General features: G+C 38.5%; 1 protein-coding gene across 2 annotated transcripts; it reads right to left on the reverse strand.

Annotated features, from left to right (window-relative positions):
* Nucleotides 1-2,052: 2,052 nt before the first annotated feature.
* On the reverse strand, nucleotides 2,053-19,387 carry LOC131697793 (BTB/POZ domain-containing protein KCTD12-like). Of its 2 annotated transcripts, XM_058989200.1 has the most exons (3): nucleotides 17,601-19,387; nucleotides 11,739-11,795; nucleotides 2,053-4,172 (listed from the first exon to the last, which is right to left on the reverse strand). In XM_058989200.1, exons 1-3 carry the CDS (start codon nucleotides 18,448-18,450, stop codon nucleotides 3,553-3,555), a joined length of 1,527 nt encoding a protein of 508 aa, XP_058845183.1. In that variant the 5' UTR covers nucleotides 18,451-19,387; the 3' UTR covers nucleotides 2,053-3,552. The 2 variants fall into 2 exon arrangements, with proteins under 2 accessions (XP_058845183.1, XP_058845184.1); XM_058989201.1 differs by lacking the exon at nucleotides 11,739-11,795 and having other exon boundaries at nucleotides 17,601-19,386.
* Nucleotides 19,388-19,801: the final 414 nt, after the last annotated feature.

A 19,801-nucleotide genomic window follows, 5' to 3' on the forward strand; every position in this document is an offset into this window, starting at 1 on the left:
TAAAATACCATTAGATATTACAAACACACATGAAAAAGTCTCAATCCTGCAGCAACATTAGTAATAAGACAAATGGCAGTGAACTCCTAATGCAAAAGACTCTTTAGTTCACATCACTTCATAACTGATTCAAATTGGGCCGTATTGATGCAATAAGCTGATTTAGGAAATCAGGGTGAATCCACCCCAGTTGCCCAGGTTTGTTGGCTTTGCCTTGGCCACCTGAGACTTGTGGCCTGAGGCCTGTTTGCATCCATAAACAAACTGCCATCCTTGCTTACAGTACGTTTATTTCTGGACTGAGCAGTGATACATACTGTGTATAATCATGTATCAGGATATCAAGTCCTATTCCCAAAGCAACTGTATTAATTTGTAATATGCCAACCACAACAAGGTCTTTGTCGGTTCAAAATGTTATAGTGTAGTCTTCAATGAAGACAAAAAAATTATATAACAACCTTGCAAAAAAATTTTTTTTTTTGGCTTAAAAAGCACTTCATTGGGGGCCGTTCTATTCGTTAAGCGCATTGGACTGTTGTATACAGAGCTCCGGTGAAGAGTCAAGTATCTGTACTCAGGAGTGTAGAGATATGAAAAGTACTTGGTTAATCAAACAGAAATGACTATGCTATGAATAAATGAGTGGCATCCACAGCACTTCAAATTTTGATTTTAGTGGGACCGAAGCCAAACGAAGCTGCTCAGAACCAGCTGTGCTTTCATACATGTCTCCTTTGTTCAGAGACTCAGATATGAGTAACTAGGATCCATGGAACAATCTGTTCCTTCATTTATTTATCGAATAGCTGCTTAAAGACCAAGATTATATGACTGTCAAGCCTGGGTTTGTTTTGACGATCGCTTATCACACAGCAGCTCTCGAATAATACGTTCATAAAGCTGGGCCATGCAAATATTTACCTAAAGTCTCTCAAACATGTATTAAATGTTAGCTTTCTTGAGTGAAGAAAAGAGGGCAGTTCTAAACATTTTCCCAGTGAGTTTGAGATGTTTTAAATTACAAGTTCTTTACATGCAAAAAAACAAGCCTCTGGTAAGGACATGAAAACAAAAAAAACAAAAGATACATTCCCTTACCAAAAAAAAAAACAGTTGAAGTTTATTCAATATTTATTTTAGTAAAACCCCAATTATCAATATAGTCTAGTTGCATAAAACGCTAGAAACTGATACTGGATTGTATTTTGTAATTAAGCACGTTGTTGCATTGTAACTACACTACTGAAACCACTGTGAGATTAAAAAAAATAATAATAAAATAAAAAAGATTTGGATTAGAACAGAGCTCAAGAGATTTTTGTCTCAGTCTAGGGAGACTGGTCTTTCCCTTTGATGTTGAGGTGCTGGCTGAAGTTCTGCTTGACCATCTAATGTGTCAAATCGCAGAATATCATTTTTTTATTCAATAGGATACAAGTAAAAAAAAAATCACAAAATATAAATCCATCTTTTTTTAACACTCACCAAAAGATAAAGACAAAGAATGTTAGTGACTGCTAATGCTGCTTCCTTACCTGGCACCTTTGCTTGAACCAGCACATCAACATCTGTAGCAAATGACTGGGCTGAGGATATCTTGAGTATCGAGTTAAACTGTGTGTCATTTAGTTGAGAATGACATTTTGCTTTGTTGATATTCATGACGAAGAAAACTTGCTGCTTGACACACTATTTCAGCAGCTTTTAGCAGCATTTCTTAAAAAACTACATCAGAAAAGGATTTTGAAGAAACACCTATTTTGTGAGCAATCACATAGCTTGCCTTAACAGCAGCATCACTTATGCTACAAGCATTAGTAAACATTGATAGCTGCTTTTAAATGACTGTTAATTCAGAGAATTTATCTTAACGTAACATTCCTGTATCATATCATTATCATATTTCTTGCCATGGTTTGCTTCATAGTGTCTTTTAATGTTGCATTATTTCTGAGGTTTTGGGTTTATCTTTGTATTTTTTTAACTGTCACACGCCCCGCTCCAAGCAGCCAGGGTATCGGATCAGGCCCGCCAAACAAACGACCCCTGGCCTATAGGAAGAGAAGGCAGAATCATTCAAGCACCCAACCAACCCCCCGAGGGAGACAGAACTGCAGCAATCTAAGATAAAGACAAGCCAAAAATGTGCTTTTGTATACAATTTTAATTTTACAAATGACACAAATCTAAAAATAAATACAAAAACAAATATCCTACACTGTACTCAGTCCTACTTTATTGCAAGGCATTCCCTACCATACCAGATTATTGAAAATACTGCAATAACAAAATAAGGTGCACAGGTACAGGTAAGCAAATAAGTCTAGTTTCATATTTTCAGATATTAATGAAAACAAATTAAAATAAGGACTGGACAGATTTGAAGTGATGAGTCTGTAAGGTGTTTAAATGCTCCTGGAAGGAAAAGTTACCATTACTCAGTAATTCCTCAATTTGTAGCAAAGTCTGGTCTTCAAAACGTCCTACAGTCATCACATTTGAGACTGTTCTTTGTGAAACATCAGTCATTTGTGCAATCTTGGACACAGAAGCACCTGCCTGCCCTCTGTCAAAGTCTGTCAGACCTGCTGTCTTGCTCATGGTGACTAAAACTAATTTCAAACGAGACTGTTTGTGACAGAAATACAATGAGTTCTGGTGATAAATCTTCCTCCCGATCTGTGAGGGCGCTAAAGAACGGGAGGAGAAGTATCTGGAAGGGCTGGCCTGACAGTTCGTTTCCGGGACCGGGAAGTGGGCCAGCCTGGAAAGAAGCGAGACTCTGTTGTAAGACTGTATTGACTTGAAAGGTAAACGAGGGGCAGCTGCAAGTAATAAGGCAGCTGCAACCGTTTACCTAGATATCATGCGGGACTACATATAGGGGCCAGGGTAACGGTGATCTCAATAATAAAAGGAAGACGTGTTACGTGTTTTTGTGTTGTGTTTGTCTGTATTGTAATTGTTCGTGTTTTTGCATCACCAGACAGTTAAAGCACACCTCCGGAGCTGTCGCCGAGGGTCAGCACAACCCGGAGCACCACTGCACTACCGTCACGAAAATACCTGTGTTTGCACTCAGCACCAGCACGTGTTCGTTTTTGTTCGGGACGGTGCCCTGTTTTGTTATCCCCGCGCTTTACACATTGTTGTGTATAGCCGGGGATTTATTATTTTTCGGTCGCCAGAACTGGTTTATAAATAAAGCACCTTTTCCACTGGATACCGTTGTCTGCCTGTCACTCCTGCATCGCATCACCGCTACACCTCTTCCCCTTCACTAGCCACTTTGCCACACTGTTGTATATATAATGTCAGGGATTCTATTTGCATAACAAATTCATCAGTGATAGAAGGAGCGGTCCATTTTTTTACACAAAGTGTGTGTCACAAATGGCTGATATTTCTAATTTTGCAGTTCATCCCTTGTGTCTCCTTAAACATCACCCCATGTTTCATCTGCAAACTTTAAATGAAGCTCTATTTCAGTTTATATGGTTGTAGTTACAGATTGCTTTTAACACTGTTGCCAGTGAGTATCCTGTTTCCCTATGCATTGTATTTCTTAAGAAGATCGTTCTGCCAGTGGCGTTTGCGGTCTGGGAAGATTGGAGGAATTTTGATCCTCCTGAAATCCTCGATGCACTTTTTCAGCTGCTCCTCCATTTCCTTCTTCTCCTCAGCCTCAGGGTCCTTGGGAGCAGCCCTATTTTCACAGGCCTGTGACTGCCCGCTGGGTGTCTGCTGGCTGGGTAACTGCTGGCAGGGCATTTCCACTGCCTCCACCTTTCTGGGCGGCTGGTCAAGCCGGAGAGTTGTGGGTCGTGTTGGGGTGCCATGGCAAGACGGCTCTTGCTTTAGGTTCCCAGGCTGGTGTGTTGGACCTGCTAGTGAGGCATCCTGGGTAGGATGTGGTGTAGGCAGGGGAGGGTGTGGCAGCTCCTGGCTGTCCTTCATGTCATAGCTTACCAAGGTCCCCATGTCCTCAGGCTCTGGAGGTGGTGGTGTAACCACTAAGAAGCCATTCCGAATATCCAGCACTGTGTTGGTCTCTGCTTGGCTACCCGGGCTGGAGGCAGTCAGGTCGTTACAGCTGGCTGTGCCGGTGTCTAAGCACTTCTGCATGTCACCCAGTTGGTCCTGCTGCTCCCTGACACCCAGTTTCCCTCCTGCACCAAAAAAACAGAATAACAGGAGTTGTTAATAGACTCTGTTGCTGGGAAAGTACAAGATTGCTTATACCTAGACTGTTTTGATTATACATTTTACACCCGACTCACTGCATCCAATCTCCATTTGTTTAACTGTATATGTCTCCCTGTTATTGCATTGCGTGGCAAAACCTGCCAATGAACAGGTTTCACAATGTTGCAGTGAAGAGTCTGCGCAAAACAAATATTTCACTCCAAAGGTGTGATTTGTTACAGTATTTTTGTGTGCTTCTCAAAATAAACACCAGAAATGAAGAATACTACTTATACTGCTTGGGAAAGTTAGGATCTGTGTGACTTTTTAAGATGCATTTTCATGGGTTAATATTGGTGTTAGCAACATCTAAGTAGGTAACCATGGTGTTTGTCACCTTTACAAAATAGCATTGGGATACCATTGTAGTCCGACCGATTATCATTCTTGCTTGGATGAAAATTCCAATATGATTTTTTTATTTCTCAGGTCTGTTAGTAACCCTTTACTGTATACTGCTACACAGTTCTCTAGGCAGCAACAGAACAACACTTTGGTCACCATGACAACCACTTCTTGATAACCTTGCCCAACAAACAAACAGACCAAGTCGTCACATTCTCAGTGTGCAGGTAAGTTAATCCACAGGTACCTATGGTAACAACTAACCTTTTTGTTTGGTCATATTAATTGATGCTATAGAGAGTAAAACACTGCCATGAACTAGATATGTTTAATGTAACATACTGCCCATTAACAGCTTTATTTGGAGCTGTTTGTAAGAACTCTGAACTTAAATCTGACTGCCTACAATATAACATCTCCACTGACAGACATGACTCCTCGTGACAAATTCCTCTTGATGAGACTCATAGTATTGTTTGCTGATTTGAAAGTCAGTGTTGTGTTTGCCTTGAGGGGGGACATGACACAACAGTACTGGTTACATTTTATTGGTCCTCCTTCAGGAAGGGTGTTTTTTTTGGGGGGGGGGGGGGGGGGGATTATTTAAGATACTGGGGAGGATGGGGGAGAAAGCGATATAGGTGATTTAGGGCCTTATTTTGAAATGCAAAGGCACAGACACATTTTCTGAGAGGAATAAAATAGGAAATATCAAAGTTGCAGAATGCCATTCATTTACTGTTCTGAGCATTTGTTGCTTGTAATATATATTGCTTTTTTTACTTTTGAATTCTGTCATGCAGTGTATTGGAATTTTGATTTCTCATACAATATCTATAAAATTAAATCAAACTTTCGCACATCTCAACAGGATATTTCCTTTCTAACATTTCTTTTGAATTAATGAAACTGAATGTCAGTAGGAATTGCTTGCCAGTCATCTGGCGAGGGGTTAACTTCAGTAGAGTAGAACTGAATGCCTGGGATAGCGAAAGGACTAATCTACTTACAGGTTTAATGTGCCTGGGTGGCATGTGTCAGCCCACTGCATCCTCTGGTTCATCATAGCAGCTAATGTTTCCCAAAAGAAACCTTTTACCAAATCTATAGCTTAACTCAAAGGCTGCTAGGAAATGCAATGCAGTGGACTGGCTTATATATGTAGCATACACTTATGTAAATTGCCCTTACATTGCTGATTAATTTGTTAGAATGTGTATTTAAATTAAAACTTCCTGTTACAAATCAGTTTCAGTCATGATGGGCAAGACAACAGATCTGACTGACTTAACTAGAAGACTGATAATAGGAGCTCAGTTGCGGGTTACATTCTCAATCTCCTAAAGGAATTAAAGGCAGTAATCATTGAGGAATGGTCACGAATCCATCCCGAACAATTTCATCATCTTGTGTCATGCGGAGTCACTGGCTTACCATGCTGGTCCTACAACTTATAGACCATGTTACACATTTCCAAACATTTGTTTAGCACTACTGTATTTGGAAACATAAGAGTTCTCTTTGCACCATGCTGTGAAACAGATTCAGCAAACTCTGTCCAACTGTCCTAGAGCCAGCTGAAAAGTCAATACAGAGAATTCAACCATTAGGATCTAACAGCCAGAAAATCCATAACACATTGCTCAGTACTGGGTTCTGAAAGGCAGCAAATTCAATGCGTGAGATCTGTAGCGTTGTCTAAAAAGAGCAGATTTAATACTGCAGATTCAATCATTAGACTAGTGATACAACAGGCCGTGTAGGTTTGTTTTACTTCTCTTATTCAACACACTGTATTAGGATCTGAACTCATATCCAGGCTGTGTATATAGATTGGTAGTTAGGTATCGCATGATGATTTATTTTGTTGATGTTGTAGTACAATTAAATAGTTTGAATGATATTTTATATGTGCTGTATACTGAAACTGCTGTTCCTTAGCCTCTTTGTAAATGAGATATGTAATAAAATACAATGACAACAAACTCAATGCAGACTTCTAAAAATCCTATAATACAGTTGCAGTGCATACACAGTGATAATAAATGCAGCTGCTCACTTTACACTGCTGTTATGGAAAGAAAAATGAAACTCTAAGCAATACAACTTGGCAAGTGGAAACATCAAATGATTTAGTACCACCAGTAAAGGCCATGAAAGGCACTATAGTATATCTGACTCTGTGTTAATGAATCACTGCTTAATAATATGGTGTGAACGGGAGAGAAGGAATCTGAGCTGCAAATCTACCTCCCGACCAAGAAGGGCACGAAGTAAGGTTGGTGGTGTGCCTTTACTGGGATGGGCCGACTCAATGGTGGGACGGAATCGTAAGTCAGGCATCTTGGAGAAAGGACATAGCTGTAAGACTGCTGAACGACTCTGTTTTGATCAGCTGTGTTGTGTGCGGCAATTGGAGAGAGCGTGGCCCCGCAGTGATCACAGGGAAGAGTTTAGCAGTACAAAGGGGATGCAGCTACGTGAGTACGGCCCCATAACATTACCAAGGATTACAGCACCACGGAGCACGAGCACTGGCACCCTGGACACTGTATTTCCTATTTGTTACTTATTGTTTGGGATTGCAGTTCCCCAATACCATTGTTGGTAGCGGGGAATCACTTGTAAATAATAAAAAAAACAACATTTGTAAATATTCCCTCAGTTTGGACCTTCTACTCTTCCTCACACCACTCACATCCTGACATACAGCCACACCAGCATTGCAAAGCAACAATACAGTTTAAAGGGTTGACCTTAGTAATGTGGATGTTCAGTGAAATGCAGAAATTACATCGACAATATGGGTGACTTTAAATTGCCTTAAAGATTAAACCTCAATATTTTAAGGCAATTGCATGACATTCAAATAACCCAACACATCCCAGACTTGCTAGTGTTTTCTATTGACTTGTTATGATCCATTCAGCACTACAGATAATCCTTTCCCTCTACTGGACCACTAGCATTAAGTGCAGATGAAGCTATATGCAAGGTGCTAGCAGAAATTAATGGCGCATTGGAAAATGAGGTTATTATTATTATTATTATTTGTTTATTTAGCAGACGCCTTTATCCAAGGTGACTTACAGAGACTAGGGTGTGTGAACTATGCAGAGTCACTTACAACTACGTCTCATCCGAAAGACGGAGCACAAGGAGGTTAAGTGACTTGCTCAGGGTCACACAATGAGTCAGTGGCTGAGGTGGGATTTGAACTGGGGACCTCCTGGTTACAAGCCCTTTTTCTTTAACCACTGGACCACACAGCCTCCTCGTGCTTCATATACTGCCAAAACATCTCTCAAATGAGTCAGTGTGCACCCAAACTTAATAAATCCCTTTCCCAACAGCTGTACTAACAAAACAGTCAAGCCCAGTCATCTAGAAAAAAAAATTTAAAAATCATCTTTACTTCAAATATATTTACACAGCGTAGCCTTTTGAGTAGGCTTGTTTATTTCCAGACATGTTGGGAGAAAAGCACTGCAGGAAATTAAAAGCTTACAGGCCTTGCAAATGTAATGCAGATTTAAGCACATATTTTTTATTATCTTTTGCACAAGGGCAGGAAACACAAAGGCTTAGTAAGGCTTGCACTTTGCTTCTATGGTCTTTGTGCACTGTTGTAATGGAGAACCCTAGTTTGTCAATTTGTATGGGTCCTGATGTGGATTGGTATGATTTGTTAGGAAGCTGCATATATTATAGCAGCTTTCTAAAGTAGTAGTGCTTTTAAAAATAATTGTAACATATTTATGAAAGCAGTAACCTTAATTATAAGCCTGTTTATCAAATTCAGATTTTGATAACTGGGCTTATAATTAAGGTTACTATTTTCATAAATAATAAGTAAATAATTTGACATCTAAGAAAGCTGAAAAGGTACGAGACATTGGTAAATTAGTAGCATATTTAATAGCACATTTTGATAATATGAGGGTAATGTTGTGGCCTGCTAATGGTTCTGCTATGGGATTCTTCAGGGTAATAGTGAGGTGAGGGGATGCTGTTTCATAGCAGTACTGAATAGCATACTAGAAAACAAAACAAACAAAAAACATTGTACTACATTTTGATTTATTTTTTATATTGTGATTATTCTTCCCTTAGGGGGCACTGTTCCTGTATCACTCACACCAGGCAACATTTATTGGGCACCTATAGGCAAAACCAAAGCCAGTTCACAGCTATTTCCCAAATATGAACAGCCTCCGATAAGACATTGAAGACAAAGTCCCCAAGGGATTAAAGATAATTAGTGGATTAGGCTTCCAAGCTTCCAGATGGCTGAGGTGACACTGAGCTAACATGCCTTTATTTGGCAGGTTGGCTGATCATGTTCTCATCTGAACTAATACAAAACAAAGTGTTGTAATTACACAGTCGACGCACAATAAAATTTCTTTCCTTTATCTAAATAAAGATTTTTTTTTTTAAATGGAAACACAATCCTTAGTGAAATATAGCAAATTAAACAAAATACATCAGTAGCATACATAGTCCTTGCAAAGGATATAAAAACACATGGTATAATTATCTTGAAAATGTGGTCACTATGATCTACCACATGTTCGATTGAATCTCAGAGCAAATTCCTATCAACATCATACAAGTATAGCTTTCTTTAGCTATCGCCAAACTAACATCTGGATTTTTATAAATGACAATGACAATTCTGAAAATCTAGCCTTCAATATCTCAGCCTATCAGGGGTAAGGACTGTGCCACAATTAGGTCTCAATGACATCATTGGGTATAATACTTATATGTACAGATTTCGAATTCTATGACATCCTTATGCCCATAGCCCATAGATATTGCTTAAAGTGTAAAACAAAAAAAGCCATGCACATACCTCAACTGATGTTCATCAAGACAATTTAATTATTGTTTCAATATATTGACATTTTACCACCAATTCTGTTCCTTGCTTCAATTAATAAATGACCAGAGATTTCAGTTGTGATAAAATCTTTTAAGAGATTGAAACAATAATTAAATTGTCCTGATGAAGATCAGTTGTTGTATGTGCATGCCTCTTTTTGTTTTATACTTTGAGAACACCTCATCCAGTTGTAACTTATATAATGATGTCACACCATTCTAAATATACTATTTTAGACTATAGAATATGGTCCACAATCCCTAAATACAATAAGACAGGTTATCTATACAGTATAGTATTAAAAGATGGAGCAAATACATCTAACACTCACTGCCAGTTAGTCAGTATCAGGTCTGTTATTATGGCCTGTGTTTCCTGCCTGCCTGCTTGGATCCACCCACACACTGTGCCTCCCTCTCAAAGGTTGAGGCCGTGTGATCCAAGCTGCACACAGGGCCTCTGAAAGAGTCGCTCATGAGAGCAGTTTGAAGTCTGCAGAGAACTGGAAATCATTTGAAGTTATTTTAACATGGTATCCCTTTGATTTTGAGCATGCATGCAAGGTTACAAAGCATCTTTCATGTTTTCCTCACAATGGGATGGTGAAGTAAATATTTTAGTGTTCAACCTCTCAGTTGGGCTTTCGGATTAATTTTACAAAGTTTGGTTTCCAAGTTCATATAGGTGTTCTGAGATGAAGTACTTTATAAATGTCATCAGCCAACCTTGATAAAATGACACCCTTGTTATGAACAGTGTAGTGTTAAAGAAATGAGAAGAAAAAGGCTATAGCATATCTTCAGTTGTAAAGCTGGCAATATGGGAGAATAGTCACCTAGTTTGGGGAGGCAGCTGGTGAATGTTCCCCTCTAAATGTGGATGAGTTGGCACGTTCAGTCAGGGGGATTCACTGATAATATTCCATGTGATTCTCCTGATACAGAGTTAAACACATTTTCCAGAGGGACAGTATACATGTGTTTTCAGTTTGGAGATTATCAGATAAGAAGAGTTTAGCAATTTTAGCCATGTTTTGAAGATATACAACTTTATAACAAGGAATAATGCAGGTCATACAGTGCTTCTTTGATGGAATCTATCACTTAGTGGCTATAGGTTGTAATTATATTGTAATGAAACTAGTAATACGTTAAGACAAACGTTTTGAGTAATGTCTTTATCGAGTACATATAAAGCAGTAACCTCCCCTCTCTGGTGTATTTGAAAAATGTTGCTACTTCTGATTCTTTACAAATCAGCCATGAATTTCAGTTTGTACTGTATGTCTTTTTACTAGTCAGCTCTTTCAGTATTTACTCTTGCAGAAACATTGGACAAACACTAATGGGAAACCTTTATAAAAATAGTGTATTACCTTGAAGAAGAGAAGCAGAACCATCTGCATACCAACAATAGCAACATATTTCTGAATAAATATTGCAGGTCTTGATGCATTTAAAGAATGCCACCAGTGTGTCAGACAAAATGAATTTACAAATACCTCTTGTTTTATTCAAAAAAAATTAAATGGAACCATTGTTTACTACCCATCCACCCTTATAATTATTACATTGAATTAGGTCCCTTTGATCTCTCTACCTCATTGGCACTGTTAACACCTTAACCTCTTCTGGGGACAGTTTTGGCAGCCGTTCCCTCAGGCTGAGTAACAGGGATTCAGTCAGAAGTATTTCCCTAGCTGGGGCTTACCTGCCTCATGCAGTCTAGCTTCCCTAAAGAAGAAACCTTACCCAATGGAAGGAGTTGCTTAGCAGCAAGGTGAAATAAAACAAAACATCCTGAGTGAAATGTTAAGGGTTCAAGGAAAGCCTTTAACTTAGTGTACTGCAATAGGCTTAGAGAAAGTATTGTACACTTACAGTATCTGAAGTACAAATGTATAACATTAAGCCTCACGGTTAACATAACATACAGTGTTGATTTCCTTTCTTGCTCCTGAAATGTTCATTTTAGTTGCTCATTAACAAAATACTGTAAGTATCAGCATACATGGGAATCCGGCCTCTCACTCAGAGAAGAATTGGATATTGTAATACAAATGAATAGCAATGAGACAAAAGGTCATTGACATTTAGATAGAAATTTCTGATTGTGATTTCTGCATTCCTCCAGAGGGGTAGTTGAGGTTTATTTTGACTAACTGCAAAATATTACGCTGATAACATACAGAGCTCTTGAAGGCGACCAGCCTCCCTCTAAAAAGAACAGTTTGTGTTTATATTAAATACTGTGTTACCTGTCAGCTTGAGTGGTTGGTTGCTGTACTCCAGATCTTGCCAAGAAGCATCTTTACCTGTTCAAAGAAAACAAGCTCATGACAGCTACATTCTCACAAAAGCAAAACATTCACCATTTCTAAATGCTATAGGTTTGGTTTAAGCTTAGAATAGCTGAAGGCTATTTGTATTTTATATTCAGTATCATTCTTAACTGGTGAAAATATGATTATGCTATTCTCTGTCCATACCACTGAACAACTAAACAGGTGGCATGAATCTGTTTTAAAAGTAGCGTTATATTTTTGAAAACAATACTCAGCATTATCTTCAGTCTAAGACATACTGTATTTACTTGCCAGGTTTTGTAAATCAAACCTTTTAGCCAGCATGTTCATGTTTCACCATTCACTGTAATTTGAACTAAACCGTTCCTACTTAATACTATAAGGTAGCACTGTGCATTGCCTGCAGTGCAAAATTACACCCCAATGTACAATATATTAACTTATCAGAAATCACAAAAAGGAGTGTTACTGAGGAACTGTTAATTTCTATGCACAGGGTGACATTTTATTGTTAATTGACATTAGTAAGTAAACAGGATAAGATCTGTAACTGTGGTTGATTTTGTATACATGATTTATAATATCCAGCAGAAGATGAAGGCAATGTTCAAGATTGCACTTCTTAGCTGACAAATAAATCACTATTAGCTAACCTAACCCTAAGAATGAAACACATTTGTTAACATATTATTAAGCCAGTTATTAAATGTTAATACATAAAAAGGGCCTATAAATATATAAAGAATGATCATAGTAAAGCAAAATATCTATCTATCTCTCTCTCTCTCTCTCTCTCTCTCTCTCTCTCTCTCTCTCTCTCTCTCTCTCTCTCTCTCTATATATATATATTACATTTTCTTTAACATTTCTCACAGGCTGGTTTAGAGCTGCAGCCTATCCTAAACGCAAGAGTCAAGTCCTCATGTCCCATTCTGGACCAGTCCTTTCTAATAGCTCAGGTACTTGTACCAACCAAGACATGAGAATCCCTATTCTCTTTTAAAGTTTACCATGGTAAATGTATGTGGCTGTTTACTATGCTTTCCAAGGTAATTGTTTCCTAAGGCTCATTCACTTATTGTAAAGAGACTGAGGTTATTTATTATTCCCTGTGTCCTGGCATACAGAGTGTCTTGGCCTGCAACATGGGTGAGAGGGAGTGGGAAGGAATTTCATCATCATGTGAGAGATGCGATAAAGGTGAATGTTTGGAGTGAGCTGAACAGGGTATTTCACAGGGAGGAAGATTACCAGAGTACTATAATTAGCACAGAGAAGTAGAAACTGGCAGGCTACAAGAAAGAGGAGACAATCACAAAAGTAGATTATATTAAATTCCACTATAACATGTTGTTTTTGTTTTCTTTTTCACAATAGGACGCTGGTGTAGCGCTTACTGGAGTGCCAGACAACAGTGCTGGAAGTTTTCCTTCTTGCTATTGTGCTGAGGAATGAAAGACATTTTAGTCTGGACAGAGACCTGCATGAAAGGCAAGCACCCTGATCTGACAGGACACACAAGGCACCATCTGGACTAGGAGAGTAATGGGACAAGGGGTTTATCTGCTTATTTTGGTACAATCTGTAATAGCACAGAGACAAATATGTGCCGAGGGAATTAATTTGACACAGAGATCACTGTTATGAATACAGAACTGTAGCTACTACACTGAGCAACTGATCATCAGTACCCATATCCTGACCTCCATCCTCTCGCTCCAGTTACTGTTTCTAATAACAAAAATATACACACAAAAAACACATTCATATTTACGTAGAAACCAAATCCCCACAACACTTCGGTCGTCACAAAATAGCTTTATTTTCTCAATTGGGTCACATTAGGCATACTATTTCAAAACATCAAAAGTGGATTTGCTCACTATTTGGCACACATTCATGCACGTCAAACTTTCAGCCAAGATTTTAACAACAGAGAGTTACGACAGGAGCCTGCAGTAATTCCTAAAACAGGCATGAATTACTTGGGTTTTTGGCAGAGGTTTAAACAAAATTTTGACAGACTGAGAGGACATCCTTGTTTTGAAGAGGATGCTGCACTAAAAAAAAAACTGTCAAATTGTTCTGGAAATCAATACAGATATATACAAAAAATACTAATAAACACCATTATTGTTATCGGTTTTCACTGTAGCCAATATATATTTAAAGACATTGGCAATTCTGTATTTAAAACCCTTTTAAAAAGATATCATAAGACTGATCCATGAAAAGTCCTTCATACTTTGCTGAATAGCAGAAACCTAATAGAACAACACAGACTTGGATTTCTCTATAGAGGGTTAGCTGTGCTTTTTATTACACTACAGACACAAAACAGCGACAGGCTGATAATCGTCTAGCAGTGAAGCTGTAGTCTCAATTTTCAAAAAAACAAAACATTGTGCTCTCTGGTGGGTCATCAGTACTGCCTCAGGATTGTAGGTTTTGATTCAAGTTCTGTAACAATATAAGGGCAGCCTAGTCAGCAAATCTTTGAACCACAGCCTACACCTTCCTAAAGCCCCAGAGTAGTACTGTATATACAGACCAAAATTAAAAAGTACTGCAGCAAACATGTAAGCCACACATCAATAACATTCATACTTTCAAAGAACCAAAAAAAGAAACACTTGGATTTAAATTAAATCTTAGATTACAGAGCTATTTTAAAGAACATTAAATAGCATGGCTTGTTATATGATACCTTATAGACTATAGTGGAGCTATAATTTAGATTTATTCCAGGTACTGATCTTCCTATATATGAACAGGTAATAGATATGTTAATGTTTATAGAAAAAAAAAATATATATATTTTCAAACAATAAAATACATTGAAAAATGATTAAAACAGTTGAGTGTTAAAAGTTATGGGTGGTTTGTTATAGCTAACGGCCTGATATTGTAATAGAGCATTTTCTCTGCATTATATATATATATATATATATATATATATATATATATATATATATATATATATATATATATATATATATATATAAATGTTTCCAGTGCTGTGCTATGCATTACCATTTAGCAATTCAAGCTGCAGAGGGCCTCAGACAATACGGTATTTCACGTGACTTGAAGAAACCAAGTGGAAAAACAGTCATGAAAGAAACCATCTACTCCAGATGATGCAGGTTTAATGACCCCTGTCATAGTTCCCTGCCGAGCTCCCTTGCTGCTACTCAGGGGAGAGCTGCCATTGAGTTGTGTCACCCGCTACAGGCTTGGCAATGAAAGAATTGCTCGTTTTTAGCGGGTGTACCCTCAGCTAAAGAGCACTGTCGGACAAACTCTCTCATTCCTGGGTAGGCTGCACTAGGAAGGAAACTCTACCCTGTAAAGAAAGTGCCTAGTCTTTATTCTGCCTGCTTACAACATGAAAGCGACTGGTCTAGAGGTCATCACCAATCTGCTACACTAGGAAGGCCAGCACTGACATAACATCATGGTTTTGCAGTTTCTATCTCTATACAGCACGACGTTGCCTCCTGATCGTAAGATTACCCGTACACTGTAAACTGTACAATACCTACGCTATTTAGAAAACAGTGCAACAAAATGTACAGTTAAGAGTACAATGAATCTATGTAAACAGGTCCAAAGTGATTATTACACTAAAGATATGTCAAGAACTCAGTGTTTTTAAGATTTGTGGCTTTAGGATTTATTATGTGGCATGCTACACTATCCACAGATGCCCTAAATTTAAATACTACTCACAGTGAACTCATATCTAAGATTATCTTTTATTTGTAAAGAATTTTTAGTACTGTTTACAGATTTTTTTTTACGGGACCAACATAAGTGTCACAGAATTTACTCATGCTCGTTCATCAGATAAAAAGTGGACTTTCATCTTTAACTTTAAACACTCAACCACAAGATATTCAGTAAAAATGTTATTTTTAGTTTCACAAAAAACGCAGATACATTTGTTTTTATTACGTACATTACATTATTCATGTCGGAACAGTGACTGCAAGAATAGAATCATGAAATAAAGCATTTATTCTGAAAAAAAGTTTAATACATAGAAGGATATTAGTTGAAGGAATGGAAGCCATTATAGAAGAAAGAAAAAGTGAGGGGTTTTAGAGGCTTCATAAACCCCAAGACGAAAGGTAACACAGTTTATAGTTAACTGTATCCTCTGATTTTTAAAATTAAATTCTTATGAATATATGATAAAACACATTTTTAAAAATCACATACGGAACGGTTATTCTAATTCAATATGAGAGAGAAAACTTTTGAGCTGGCAGAGATAGAGAGCAACGTAACCAATGGCAATTGGAACATTTTCAGTTTGAAACACAAACATTAAGAAAATTACATGAAGCAGTTACCATGTAAAAAAAAAATAATTAGATCTATTTCTATCTTATAATTACACAGTTTTCTCGAACATAGCACAGTGTACAGTACATCCCCTTGAATAAATAGGTCCACATGTACGGCATCTATCCCAAACAGTTATTTCTGGCCATTCACAGTCCATGCTGGACATAATGCAATATGTTTATAGTGCAATATAATTATTTGTTATTAGGCAGTCGCAATACTTAATTTACAATGTTTTTTTTTCTAATAAGAAAAGTCACATTGTAGTCCTACTCTACCCATTTTTTCTTCACATTTTTTGGAGAATTTCCTTTAAATGTAGCACAGTTTGACACAAAGGCTGAATGCTGTCTGACACAGCTGACCATTGGAATGGCTTCTTGTTATTATATTTTACATTTTATTTTAGAATTCAATAGACACGTATTGACTTGTACCAGACACACCTTGGGGTACATTGTCTGAGCGAACCTTTGCTGTCCTGTCTAGCAATGAAATTGCATTATTTTCTTAAAAAGTGGAAATGTGGAAATCTGGGGTTGAAAACATCACTATTTGTTAGAAGACTTATATTCTGAAATATTATGAACAAAACAACAATGAATCATTTTGTAATTTTTTTCATGCGATTACCTTACCCACTGAGGTGAAACAGTTTGTCTATTTCCAGCTCAAAAGCAGTTACCTTTAGTTAAAAATTAAAAACATATAGGCCCACATACTGTGCCATATCCACAAATCCCTTACAACCAGGCTAAGTTTTTACAATTTTTTTGTAAAACAAAAAACAAAGTGCGTGGGTTACAGAACTAGCAATAAACAAGTAAGGTGCATGTGACTAATAAATTAACCCGCATAGTTACTATTTTTGCTTTTCCTTGTTAGAAAAAAAAGTGTTAACTTAGCACAATGGTAAATTCTTTGTGAATATGACACTCTGTATCTGAAGTCTATTATGTTGCTTACATTAGGATCCATTTCAAGGTACCTTTTATACATTTTCAACTAATAAATTTGTCTCCTGTAAAGAATGAATGAGGGATCATGTTTCAAAATATTGCCACATGGTCCTCCATTTCATCTTCTTTACTTTTCTCCATTAAAACAACTTTACCAGCCCATCAGAACTCAACCAGTGATCAGCAAGTGAGATGGATTATCTCCTTTCCCACTCGTCAGACATTGCTGTTTGATTTAAAGACTTGGCATCAAAGTCACTGAGAATCTATTATATATATACAAAAGACACAACAAAAGGTCTAGTCTCTCCGCAGGGTGGAGGAAGCAGTGGTTGGCAGGTGGTGGGTCAGTTGACTGCAGGAAAAGCTGAGATTAAGCGGAAGGGCAGCGGATGGGAGTCTGGGATACATTGGGACGGAAGTTCTACCTCTAAAGCAATGGAACCACAACAGTACAAGAATCAAATGAAGGGTGGGATATACAGTATCTGTGCTCACTCACGGTAGAAAACATATTCGGTGTAACTGGTCCAGATTTTGTCATCTGTTTGGTCATGGGCGAAAGCGCAGGTGCCTGTGGAATTGCAGGCCACCATGTGGAAACCGGAATCTGCAAGCTTATCGAAGGCTTGTTCAAGGAAGGTGAACTTCAGGTAGTAGCGGGAAGTGTACCTCTCAGGGGGGCGGTCTGGGTCCCGACTTTCATTCAGGGTGTCACCAAACACTTCTTTAGCCAGGGAGGTCTTGCCGCAGACCATAATTCGGGCCACCCTTCTGAATTTGGCATCAGTTTGGCTGTCACGGCCCAGGGTGTAGGAGCCACGGTAACCGATGGTGATAAAGCCAGCGCGGCGCGATTCAGAGCCGGGACCTTGGGTGATGCTAGCGCATGCTATGGCACCTAGTGAGGCGATGTTCCTGGCTGTGTCTGCATTGGGTGATGACTCTTCTGGGTCACTCTGGCATGCGTCATCACCGATGGAGTTTTGTTTGCTTATCTTTGGGGTGAGCAGTTTGACCAGCTCAGGCAGGTTAAAGTACTCTGCCTCCCTCTGCAGCCGGCTGCGCTCAGGGAAATGATCTGGGAGCACCAGCTGCTGGTCTCGCATGTAATCCAAAATGTAGCGGAACAAGAACCCGTCTCTGTCCACGAAAAAACGGCCCTTGGTGTCCCTGGCCAGAGTCTTGATGTTTTTCCGGCTAAACATCTCCCAGAGTAGGGAGTCAGGAACACTGGTGACAGTGGCGTAACGGGTGATGTACACCTGTCCACCCACATTGAGCTCAATGATTTCTGGAAAAGGGGGCTCCTCTCCTGGCAGGGTACAACTGGCATTATCTGGCAGGGCCATGATTGCTTTAATTGATATCCCACTTCTTGGATTACAGATTATTTTCAAATATGTTAGAGGTGGGCTAGCCAACCCTCCAGCTACACAATCTTAACACAGGATAACTGCCTAAAGATGTAGAAGCTGAAAAGGGATAATCACTGGAAGGTCCAAAACGGTTTGTGCATAAACTAACAAAAAAGAAAATAGCCTGTATCAGATTTCAAAAAGAAAAATTGACAATATTCAAAATGTAGTCATATCCAAATATTTAACAACAAAAGCTGTATTCATACTGGTCTCATGATTGTTCTCTTCATTATCAAAGTATGTTCCTTCTTAGCCTAAACTTTTAAATTGCAAGGAAAACTGCCGTCACTGGTGGGTAAAAAAAAAAAAGAGGTAGGTTAAGAAAAAACTGTCCTTCACGCTGGTGTAAATATTCCTTCACAAAACACAGTATCTATAAATATAATCATTTCAGGGCAATGCATCGAAATAAAAAATACATATATATATATTATTTATTTATTTTACCACCGGAGAATTTTTTTTCGATTTTAGGAGCATAGTCTGATGTCTGTGAAATCAATCCAATCCAGCACACACAAGAAGCAATTTGAACATATAACGATACTCCCTCCTCAGTCCTGCTGTTTTCTTCTTTTTTTTAATTTTTTTGATATAAATGTATAAATCCTTTTCGGGGAAAAAAAGCACCGTTAACTGCCTCTCGCGAAAAAGGCAAAATCACGTCAAACAAACAAAGCCACACTAAGAAAAATGAAACCCGGTCCTGCTTTGATGGGGAAACCAGTCAGATGAGATGGTTGCCTCCTCTATCCCCGATGCTCGTGTCTTCAGGCTGTTTCCTCCGTCTAAACACTGTGCTCTCCAGATTATACACTTCTCATTATTAACTCCACCTCTCTGTGTTGATGTCACGTTGGCTCTGTTCCTGCCAGATTCAGAGGCTTGCATAACTATTGCACACACACACACACACACACACACACACACACACACACACACACATATATCGGTAAATCACACGATCCACAGAAATACAGACATACAGCATGAGCTTCAGTAGCACAGTGAATGTGTTTAGATAGATACTGCATTAGACAAATGCTGTGTGTCCTGTGTGTGTGTGTGTGTGTGTGTGACGTGCAGATTTGTGTAGTTATGTGGCACATATAGTAAGGACACTATATGGTTGGGAATGACACCCACACCCACACACATCATATGAGAACGTCACATAATATTTAGCACTGTAAGTATGGTTTAAACTAAGCCCATACTGTCTGAGAACTGCTGCAGCTAAATCCCTGAACAGAGAGCTTTAGGGTTACTATTTGAACTTATT

Source organism: Acipenser ruthenus, chromosome 16 (assembly GCF_902713425.1).
Source record: "Acipenser ruthenus chromosome 16, fAciRut3.2 maternal haplotype, whole genome shotgun sequence".
In the NCBI taxonomy this organism is placed as follows: Eukaryota; Metazoa; Chordata; class Actinopteri; order Acipenseriformes; family Acipenseridae; genus Acipenser; species Acipenser ruthenus.

Bases quoted from the DNA above. Each gene is read 5' to 3' on its own strand.
- LOC131697793 (XM_058989200.1), bottom strand. From the start codon at position 18,450: ATGGCCCTGCCAGATAATGCCAGTTGTACCCTGCCAGGAGAGGAGCCC. The intron at 11,796-17,600 runs GTGAGTGAGCAC...TTCTTTGAACAG, and splicing joins CACCGAATATGTTTTCTACC to GTAAAGATGCTTCTTGGCAA. The intron at 4,173-11,738 runs GTAACACAGTAT...TTTTTGGTGCAG, and splicing joins CCAACCACTCAAGCTGACAG to GAGGGAAACTGGGTGTCAGG.